The sequence below is a fragment of the Otolemur garnettii genome, unplaced genomic scaffold, assembly GCF_000181295.1.
Source record: "Otolemur garnettii isolate 467f Iridium unplaced genomic scaffold, OtoGar3 scaffold00065, whole genome shotgun sequence".
In the NCBI taxonomy this organism is placed as follows: Eukaryota; Metazoa; Chordata; class Mammalia; order Primates; family Galagidae; genus Otolemur; species Otolemur garnettii.
In genome coordinates, this window is record NW_003852460.1 from 10,648,249 (window position 1) to 10,658,684 (window position 10,436).

At 42.3% G+C, this 10,436-nt stretch overlaps 1 protein-coding gene across 2 annotated transcripts in view; it reads left to right on the top strand.

Moving 5' to 3' along the window:
- Positions 1-10,436, top strand: part of EGFL6 (EGF like domain multiple 6) — a 57,066-nt gene that overhangs the window by 40,999 nt on the left and 5,631 nt on the right. Inside the window, exons 8-11 of one of the 2 annotated variants that reach the window (XM_012807154.1) lie at positions 3,388-3,711; positions 5,090-5,170; positions 5,369-5,371; positions 8,480-8,581. In XM_012807154.1, the coding sequence (XP_012662608.1) occupies positions 3,388-3,711; positions 5,090-5,170; positions 5,369-5,371; positions 8,480-8,581 (510 nt within the window). The remainder of the gene's footprint in view (positions 1-3,387; positions 3,712-5,089; positions 5,171-5,368; positions 5,372-8,479; positions 8,582-10,436) is intronic. The other variant, XM_003793060.2, reaches the window with a different exon arrangement.

Consider the following 10,436-nt stretch of genomic DNA (forward strand, 5'->3'; position numbering starts at 1 on the left):
AAAAAAAAAAAAAGAAACTCAAGAAAGGGCTCCTGGACTGTGTGCTTAACCACAGGACTACTAGTCCTCTGTGATAGAGAACTCTCCTGGTCCCCTTCCTGACAAACTCCACTGGTCCAGCTTTTGTTCCATCCTAGCCCCTCCCTAGTACATTCCTCATCCCTGGTTAAGCCTCTCCTCCCAGGACTGTGTCCAAAACTCATATTAATGAAGCATTTCTCCACCCAGACAATCTGATGAACTGAGCACAGGTGAATAAATGTCAAAGTCATATTCCCCTGGGGTCAGCTATTCTTACCTAACATTGATCTATTGATCTTCTCTAAATAAAGTCTTAATCCCAAAGGCATGAAACAAAAATTAGGATTTCCAGGCAGGTGGAAGTTTTTGACAGTGGACGTTTAGATAAATCTTAAGTCCCTCCTAAGAAAAATTGTCAACTTCATCTACAAAAGACTGGCCTATGAACCTGAAGACTTTGAAATTCCCTATATTTAGGGGCAAATGTGTGAGTACCCCAAAAGCCCTCCTACTGCAACTCCCTCCCATATTTTTATATTTTCAAAATATAATGCAATAATCAAAACAATTTTAAAGACAACCATCAGCGATGACAAATTTGAAACAGCACTACCTAGATAAAGCCAAATTGCGTTATGCATATGCACATTTTCAGAATCCGTTTTTATCCTTGCCCAACTTTCTCTTTGCATATTGAGGGACTGAAATTGTTGATACTACCAAGATTATGATGGTTTAATTTTTTTCTTTCTTTTTCTTTCTTTCTTTTCTTTTCTTTTTTTTTTCTTTTTTTTTTTTTTTTCAGTTTTTGACTGGGGCTGGGTTTGAACCCGCTACCTCCGGCATATGGGGCCAGTGCCCTACTCCTTTGAACCACAGGCACCACCTGATTTTTTTTTCCTTTCAATAAGAAAATTTGGAAGTTCAAAGCAGAAACTGAAAGCAGATGTTTATGTTGGTGTGGTGTGGGCTGAAACCCTTTCCTCCTTAGTTATTAAAGGTCCTTAGTTTTATGTTACTGATTGCATAAAGGAAATTTATAGGGAATTCAGATTTCCTGTTAATTTTTCTTGCTGAATACTAGGGAAAGATTCAGGTAACCATGGAAAGAATTACACAGTGGGGCCTCCAGAGGAAGGTCTATACATGATCAGCATATCACGATCAAGATTTAACATGCAACTCCTGGCATAGGAGCTGAAACAGGCCATCTGAAGGGCAGGAAAATGAGTAATGATGTGTGACTTGTATTAGGACTAGTTGGTTTCATAGCTAGAAGTACAGGCTGTCACAATGATAAATAACTAGAATGTTTCATTGAGAAGAGAAACATTGCTTTTTGGTCATACATCTACCAGCCTTAGATTGATTTCAAAGTAAAAGCAATGTATTAATTAAGAGCACATATATTTTTCAAAGCATTGTTTCCTCTTTTCATTACCCAAAATATTGTGAACTTTTCCTTGCTTATTTTTTTACTATTTTAATACAGATTGAATCAGCCAAATGATTCAATCTTCAAAAAGAAGTTAAAGCATTGCCAGGAACAATATTCTAATAGAACCACCCCATTCCAATTTTTTTAATAGTATTCTTTTTAGCCATCAAACTGATGTCTAGTACCCTTATTACATTCTCCTCTAAACCATACCCAAGTAATAGAATTGAGGGAATTAATTCAAGTGTTATTAGGCCATTTCTTGCTTATCCTTGGACCAACCCATACTTAGCTAGCTTATAATAGGACTAAAAAAATTTTAGTTTTAAATATTGGTGTTTAAAAATGTTTTAATGAATGACTTTTTTACAGCAATTGAATATTCCTAATTATTATGAAGATCTCCCTGGAAAGGGGGGGCATGTATCTCAAGAAATTTTAGCCATCTTAAAGTACAAGTAAATTTATCATGGAAACAGGACTGGAAAAAGAGTCATTCTTATCCTATACCCTCAAATCTTAGCTCTGTCTCTAGCCAACTAAATGACTTTGGGAAAATCACTTAACAAAGCGCAGTTGCCCCATCTATGAGACAAGAGTACTGGGTTAAATGATATTCTTTCTACCTCTTGAGTTCTTTCACACTGTCATTCCCCCCACCCCCACAAGGGTCATTGATCCACTGGAGGATAGGAAGAGTCAATCTAGAGGTATATATTTTTTAATTATTATTAAATGATAACTGTATGCATTAATGCAAACATGGGGTACAGTGTAGTGTTTTCATATACAATTTGAAATACTTTCATCAAGCTGGTTAACATAGATTTCATGTCATTTGCTTAGTCATTATGTCAAAGCATTTATATTCTAGTTCTAGAAAAGTTCACTTGTACCTTTGTTAGACAGATATATAGGTGATCTTTCCGGTCACCCTCCCACCACCCGGCCGCCCTTCTCCCCTCCCCTTCCCCACCCCCTCCCCATAAAAGCAATTTAATTTTGTGGTGAGAAATGGAAAATGAAGGAAAAACAGTAGAAGCCCATCTAAAACATATTCAATAAATAAAATCATTTAGCTTTAAATAGTGGTTGAGTGAGGCAAAGACATTCAAAGGAGGGAGTAAAGGGGGGAAGGAGATTGGGTGAGTGGCTCACACCTGTAATCACACTCTGGGAGGCCAAGGCAGGAGGATCCCTTCAAGAGTTCAAGACCAGCTCTGAGCAAGAATGAGACTCCACTAAAAGTAGAAAAATTCGTCCCAGCTGCATGGGAGGCTGAGGCAGGAGAATAGACTGAGCCAAGGAATCTGAAGTTGCCGTGAGCTATGATGACACCACTGTACTTCACCTGGGGTGACAGAGTGGGACTCTACCTCAACAACAACAACAACAGGCAAAAAAGGATAAAAGAAAGTAAGGTATGCATACATTGAACCATAAGTTATCATTTTTGTAGTTCATAAAAGGCCCATTATTAGCGATTTATGTGGTTCAACTAATGCTATAGCTGTGATCTTTGAACATCAAATTTTGACAAATCTATAGGGTTACCTGGAAAATACTGGTTTAGGGGAATAGCAGTATGAAAGCAGAAATATTAGAGGCCCTGGTACTCTATCACTTTGGGATCTGGAGCTCAACTGGGTAGTAGTAAATATTTCACCAGAGTAATCTCTGAAGCAAAACCAAAAGTATAGGAGTCTATGAAAAAGTAGGTAAGATAACTACCATAACATCAGAACTGTCTTAAACAGATGTAAATATAGTTCTTCCTAAAATATCAAGTGACAGGTAGCGCCTCATATGGATTCATTCTGGAAGCATTCACTTACTGCACTTTGGTACTTTTTCAATGCCCCATTTTCTGGTGAGTGATCTAATTATCAGCCAATCTGGAACTTTTCATCTGCTATTGTTCATTTTAGCCATTCCTGAAAATTCCGTAAAGGAAGTCCTCAGAGCACCTGGTACCATCAAAGACAGACTCAAGAAGCTGCTTGCTCACAAAAACAGCATTAAAAAGAAGGTAAAAATTAAAAATCTCACCCCAGAACCTGCTGGGACTCCCACATCTAAGGTTAACTTGCAGCCCTCCAACTATGAAGAGAATGTTTCCAGAGGGGGGAATTCTCCTGGGGCGGAGGGGACTGACGAGCGAATGAAAGAGGAGTTTGAGGAAGAGAAGAGCGAAGAGAAAGCCCTGAAGAACGATGTGGAGCAGGAGCGAAGCCTTCGAGGAGATGTGTTCTGTGAGTGTCACTTTTGTTATTTTATACATTTTACGAAAAAGGAATTGTGACGTCTCTGGGCAAATGAAAGGAGAGGAAAAGCCAGTGGGACACCCCAAGTAAAATGGATTGGGCCTCACGTCCGAAGAAGCAGCAGTCTCTGTAAGATCTAACTATCTGCTCCCATGGATACCCAGTCGAAGCTGCTGCCGGGGACCAGGGGAAGTCCTGTTCCCTTACCCAGGCTGCTTTCCTGTTTGACACAGTCCATCTCTTCCCAGTCTCGGCCAGCTCTGAAGTCTGCTTATCCTGTAGGCACTGTGTATAGCTGCTGAGCTCCCCACGTAGCACACCCCCCAAATCAGAGGGACCCTCACTATGCAAATGTGCCAAGCTCTACCTTTTTCATTTCATTTCATTTCTTTTTTTTTTTTTTTTTCCTGAGACAGAGTCTCAAGCTGTCACCCTAGGTAGAGTGCCGTGGCATCACAGCTCACAGCAACCTCAAACTCTTGGGCTTAAGCGATTCTCTTGCCTGAGCTTCCCAAGTAGCTGGGACTACAGGCGCCCACCACAATGCCCAGCTATTTGTTGTTGTTGTTGTTGTTGCCGTTGTCATTGTTTTAGTAGACCCAGGCTGGGTTCAAACCCTCCAGCCCGGGTGTATGTGGCTGATGCCCTACCCACTGAGCTATGAGCACCGCCCTCTTTTTCATTTCTTAAAGGATCTTTTTACAGCCCCACTCTAGGAAAAGAGAACCCCACAGTTCTGTGGTTACGATTTGAAAAGCCAAAATAGATCATTGTAGGGGGGTGGAAATTCACTAGTGGAGCTCAAGTTTTCTGTGTGCTCTAGAGAATGGTCATAGCCCCCTTTTCCCTGGTTGCTGTGTGAAGAACTCCCTATGAGGCTCAGCCCCTCTGGGCTGGTATCCATATTAACCGCACCTGCAGCCCCACACTGAGACTTTCCAGTTCATTCCTCATGGGCATTTGTTGTTCCTTGTATAGTTTCACTTGTCTGTTCTTGACTCGGTGGCAAATGCCAGTTGGATTCAATCAAAGGGAATGTAGATACAAAGCCACCCATGGAAGACCTAGCTTACAAACGACATTGTCTGAATGGAGAGTGAAAATCTCAAGAAAGTGAATTTCCAAAACCTGGTGAGAAGGGTTGTGTCAGTAATGTAGAGGCTTAGTTTACCGGAGAGAATATCTGGAAAAGATATTCTAGATGAGGAAACCAGAACCAACGTGAATGATTCGGAAACACTACTCTAAGACATTGTGTAACTCGAATATGTGATAAAACCCACTTTGTTCAGTCATTGGATTCAAACCTTTTGAGCATGTGGGGTTTTTGATTTTTTTCTAAACTTATCAAGTGTTTTTTTCTTAGCCCCGAAGGTGAACGAAGCCAGTGAACTGGGTCTGGTTCTGGTCCAAGGAAAAGCACCACCTTCCAAGCTAGAACACAAAGGTAAATAACGCCTTTCTCCTGGGTGTTATCTGGAGATGTAATAACTCTCTCTCTCACACATAGTGTCTCTCATGGTGTCCCTTGTCACTTTCAATTTCTTCATAGGACAAGATGATTATTTATCAATCACTGGTTCATTCATAAACTCCCAAGGGAAAAGTTGTTACATTGTGACACACAGTGGCAGTATTAAAATAGCAGGTCCTTGTGTGATTAGTACCACTGATTCTAACATAGTAAGGCTGCTTCTCTCTGCCACTCCTCCCGATGCTGACAGTGAAGGTTTGAGGCAGACTGGATATATGGAGAAGCAAAATACTCATTTGCTTCAATTCCAGCGTCTGAGAAGTCACAACCTGAAAATCACCATGTATTGAAGTCCTTGTAACACATAACCACAAACCCTGAGTGGCCTGATGCATATGAGTCTATGGATTGGTGGGGCAGTTCTGCCTATCTGAGCTGGGCTGGCTGAGTCACGCATGTGTCTGCAGTCAGCTAGGGGCCTGCTGCCTGGCTTTGCTGATCTCAGATGTGCTCGCACGTGCCTGGGGCCTCAATTGGAGTAATGGGACTCACTCAGCTCAGTTCTATGTGATCTCTCTCCCCACAACATGCTAGTTCATGCTTGGGTCTTGGTCTCTTTCCAAGAAAGAGAACAGAGGCACACAAGACCTTTAGGGAACTGGCATAGCATCACTCCTACCACATTCTGTTGGCCAAGGCGAGTCACAGGGTGGCCTAAAGTTCAAGGCTAGGGAAGGAGCTGCAAAGTTATATGCAAAGAACATGGATTCAGGGAGGGATAAAAATTGAGACCATGATTGGATTCAATCTACCAAAGGCTCATAATCTGCTATTTCTTGGATCTGATCTCTAATTCCTCAGAGTTATTTAAAATATTCACTACCCATGACAGAGTATATGTGACCTCTGCACACAGACTTCAGGGAAAAGCCTATTTATATATTTCTTTCTCTCTTGCACCTGGTGTAAGTATGCATGCCTCGGTCTTCTCTTTTCTTTTCAAACCTTCTTTTACTTACCTTTTGTCTTTTCCTTGTTATAGCCCTTTGGTTTCTAGGACCATCTCCACTATGAAGACAGTATCTCCCTAGTTCAGCCTTCCGAATTTGAGAAGCTTTTAGTAAAAACTCTTTAAAGGCTAATAACCCACGACCCAGCTCCAACAGGCATAATGATTTCCTCCCCATTTCTCCTAAGCGTTCGACTTTTTTACCTATCTGCATTAAATACCTTATAACCCATTTCCCTGGCTAGGAGGAAAGCGTTTCCTAGCTCAAGGTATAGCAGCATTCTCCAAGTGCTCACAAGTTCTGCCCCAGCTCTGCTTCCCACTTGCTAAGCGATATGCAGGACTTAGTTAACTCCTCTTTGGAGTCCCCAAACCAGCAGATTTCTTAGTTTACTTTTCCGTCCACGATCGTTAATGAAACACAGAATGTTCGAAATTTCGCACATGAGCATATGACCCTGTGATGTCGTCAGTCCTTCAGTAAGGTGTTCTGGAGAACTCGGGCCCCATCAGAAGACTCAGGTGTGCACCCCGGCTCTACCACTTGCTGCTTGCCTTGGGCAAGTCACTTGGATGTATGACATCCACTTGGTTTCACACATAATGTTGGAATAAGAGCAAAGTTGTCCCCTTGTAGGTGCTGTTGTAGGCTGGGATCCCCAGAAACAGACCCCAAGAAGAATTTGTGTGCAAGTTATCCCAGTTTGCGTAGCCCATATCCGACACAACGAGGAAGATGGAGAAATTTGGGCCAAACATGCCACCATGATTATAAACTGATTGAAAAATCGATGTTACACTGTTTGTGGGATGGCAACACCAATTTCTCCAACTAGCTATTGTACTCATGAAAGAATATTGAAGTCTGAAAGCTACTGTTACTAGGTATTTTTTCATTTTAAAACTTGGGCTAGGAATACATTATCTTTGCTGACATAAAGAAAAATAGGGGGTTAAGAAGAAAGGAGAGGGAGGAAAGGGGCATTTTGTCTGTGCCAGCTTAGGGCAGGTGCCAGCAGCCCTGGATTGCAATCTGATTGGGGACTCGGGCCCAGCTCAAAACATACGCTGGCTGCATCAACTCTTATGTGCCCCCGATGCGTCTAAACAAGGCAGTCACCAGCCATTTAGAAACTGGCAGCAGGTTAGTTTCTATGGTCCAAAATACTGGTGGCAAATTCCTATCCAAAACATCGGAACCATGAAATAAAAAAGTTTTGCAACTTATTGTCTCATTTGTACCTGCAGAATTTGAATTTGCAGAGGTGACTCAGGGACGAGGGGAAGAGGTGAATACCATTAAAAGAACTTATTGCTGGCATTTCCCAAGAAAAGGGGCACGCCATGCCATGCCATGCAGGGAAAGAAGCAGTGGGTTTGGGTCAGGAGGCAGAAGCAGGAATGAGGGGTAATCCTGAGCCATAACCTTTATTACAATTTCTGCAGGAAATACAAGGCAGGGTAGGACAAACAGGTACTTTAAATAATCCTGACATGCATCGGAGCATAGGAGCTGTCCCTAACTATCTAGTACCTGGCCCTGAGTCAGTATTGGCTTGGTGTGTGAGAATTGGATGAAGGGGGTGGCATGCTTCTAGGTAAGTTGTTTGCTATCTCTAGGAACTGGCTAGCCCTGGGAGGGATAGGCCCTTCCCAGGTCTAGAAGGGCCCCCAATATGTCAAAACATCACACAAGGGCAGCTCCTGTGGCTCAAAAGAGTGGGGCGCCGGCCCCATATACTGGAGGTGGTGGGTTCAAACCTGGCCCCGGCCAAAAACTGCAAAAAAAAAAAAAATCACACAATACAGCAACTATGGTTAATGCATTTATGTACTAAATGATTGGCAATAAGTCATGGACTACATGAAACTTGTTCCACAAAGTATCTAGAAATTTCTGGCAAGGTCTTCACTAGTTCATTTGGATAGAAGAAATTTTATTCTCTGGCCTGAATTTTACAAACCATTACTTATATTCTCTGTTTTTCTTTGCACATGGGGATCTTTCCCCATTACATATTTTTTTTTAAATAGTGTTTTCGTGTTAGTTTTTAAAGATCACAACAGAATTTGTTCAGGATAGCTTCACAGATTTAACTCACCACGGGCTATCTGGTCTGACACTATGCCTAAGGGCATTTCAGTTGCCATGATCTATACTCTGTGCAGTTGAAACCATGGCATCATCTCCCAAAGCTCCAATGTTAGATGTCTTCCTAATGCTCCTAGTGGTTAAGAAATGTACTCTTTTCTTTTTTATTTTTTTTAACCAGATTTAAATATCTCAGTTGACTGCAGCTTCGATCATGGGCTCTGTGACTGGAAGCAGGATAGAGAAGATGATTTTGACTGGAATCCTGCTGATCGAGATAATGGTATTTAGCTTCGTCTATTTCATGTTCTGCAACATGGTGAAGGTACAGAGGGTTGTGATTGCTGTCACTGGTTAGGTCAGCATTGTTTGTCATCTTTGGAAACCTCTGGACCTCCCTGATGAATATAACTAACTTGGCACAGCATAATTATCTTCCTGAATTTCTCTCCCACGCACCCACCCCCGCAAAGGATGTTCCAGCAAATACCTTCCAGCCTCACTCTTCCGCTGCTGAGGAAGAGGTGTCGAGATTTATATGAAGTTTGGGAATGTCGGGGAAAAAGTAAAAAGAAATCGTTCCTTTTCCCCAACTTATCAGCTATGGCACTATGTAGTTTTTGTGTTGTTTTGGGGAGAATCTAAATCTTAAAAAGAAGTATAACCACTGGCTTAATATCCATAGCTCAGTGGTTTGGGCACCTGTAGTCCCAGCTACTTGGGAGGCTGAGGCAAGAGAATAGCTTAAGCCCAAGCATTTGTAGTTGCTGTGAGCTGTGACACCACAGCACTCTACCAAGAGCAACATAGTGAGACTCTGTCTCAAAAAACAACAAAAAAAAAGAAATACAACCTCCACCAGCACCTGGAATTTTAGTAGTATCACCCCCTCAAAGTGTTTTTGAAACTGCAAGGGGGTTTGGGCCTAGGTCCAGGTGCATGCCATTCAAAGAGCCAATTACTAAGGCAATGAGGATTGTGAAGGAAGAAAAGAATTTTTTAATAAGAAAAATGTCTTTTGGGAGAACTGGGAATCAGCCTCAAATCCCTCTCCCCAATGAAGAGTGTACGGGCTTTTTAAGGAGGAGCTTCATGTGCATCTGGGCAGGGTGCAGGCAATGGCGAGTCTTGGTGTCAGGAAGGCTGCCTACTGGCCTTCAAAATCTCAGCTCCTTGTCTTACAGAAATTCCATCATTTCTGGGAAACAATTCAGAAAGGTCAAGTAGTTAGTTAAAAGTTTCAGGCCAGAGACAATACATCTTTGGCGAAGCTATCTCATTGACAACTAACCTGAGTGTTTCCTGTCTTAGATCATGGCATCTCTAAATTTGTATGTATGAGACACATTGGGAGTCCCTAGCTTATGCCAGGATCCTGACACCTCACACAGTCACCCAGCAATGTCATACACTGAGTTTTCCATCAATGTGAAGTTCCTTATATACAAACACCCAATTCACAAATGACCCTGGGGTTCTCAGTCTCCAATTGTGCCCTCCTCCTCCTGTGCCAGATCCCAGGTGGACTTGTCTTTCCCTGCAGAGTTAAACAGAAAAAAGAAACATGGGATGAGTTGGCATCAAAGCAGGCTTTATGTGGGAGGGAAAGGACGCCCACCACAATGGATCAGAAGAGAAAGTGTCTAATTGGTAGAGTTACCGGATAAATGTAGGATGCCTAAATTTCAGGTGAGCAATAAATACCTCTTAGTACATTTCAGACATGTTGTTCATCTGAAATCTGAACTCCACTGGGCATCCTATATTTCTTTTATTTGCTGAATTTGGCTACCCTACTACCTGGAGGAAGACCAGGCAGTCAGTGGCTGGCTCCAGTAGAAACTGAGGTAGTGTCAGCCTGGGTTCTGCAAGCATCTCCAGGAATTGCACTAGCAGAAGATTCCCCATTCCCAAGCGTCTTCCTCCTGGCCTCTGTAGAAATGCCTCCTTCTCACTGACTTCTTCAGACCCGACTCCATGAGAGTTTTCACCCATGTTCATCAAAAGCCACAACCAGAGATTTGGAGATGAACAAAAGTTCACTACCACAGGTTAAAAGATACTTAGAAGATTTGGGGCCGGGGGCAGCGGCTCACACTTGTAATCCTACCACTCTGGGAGGCTAAGGCAGGAGGTTC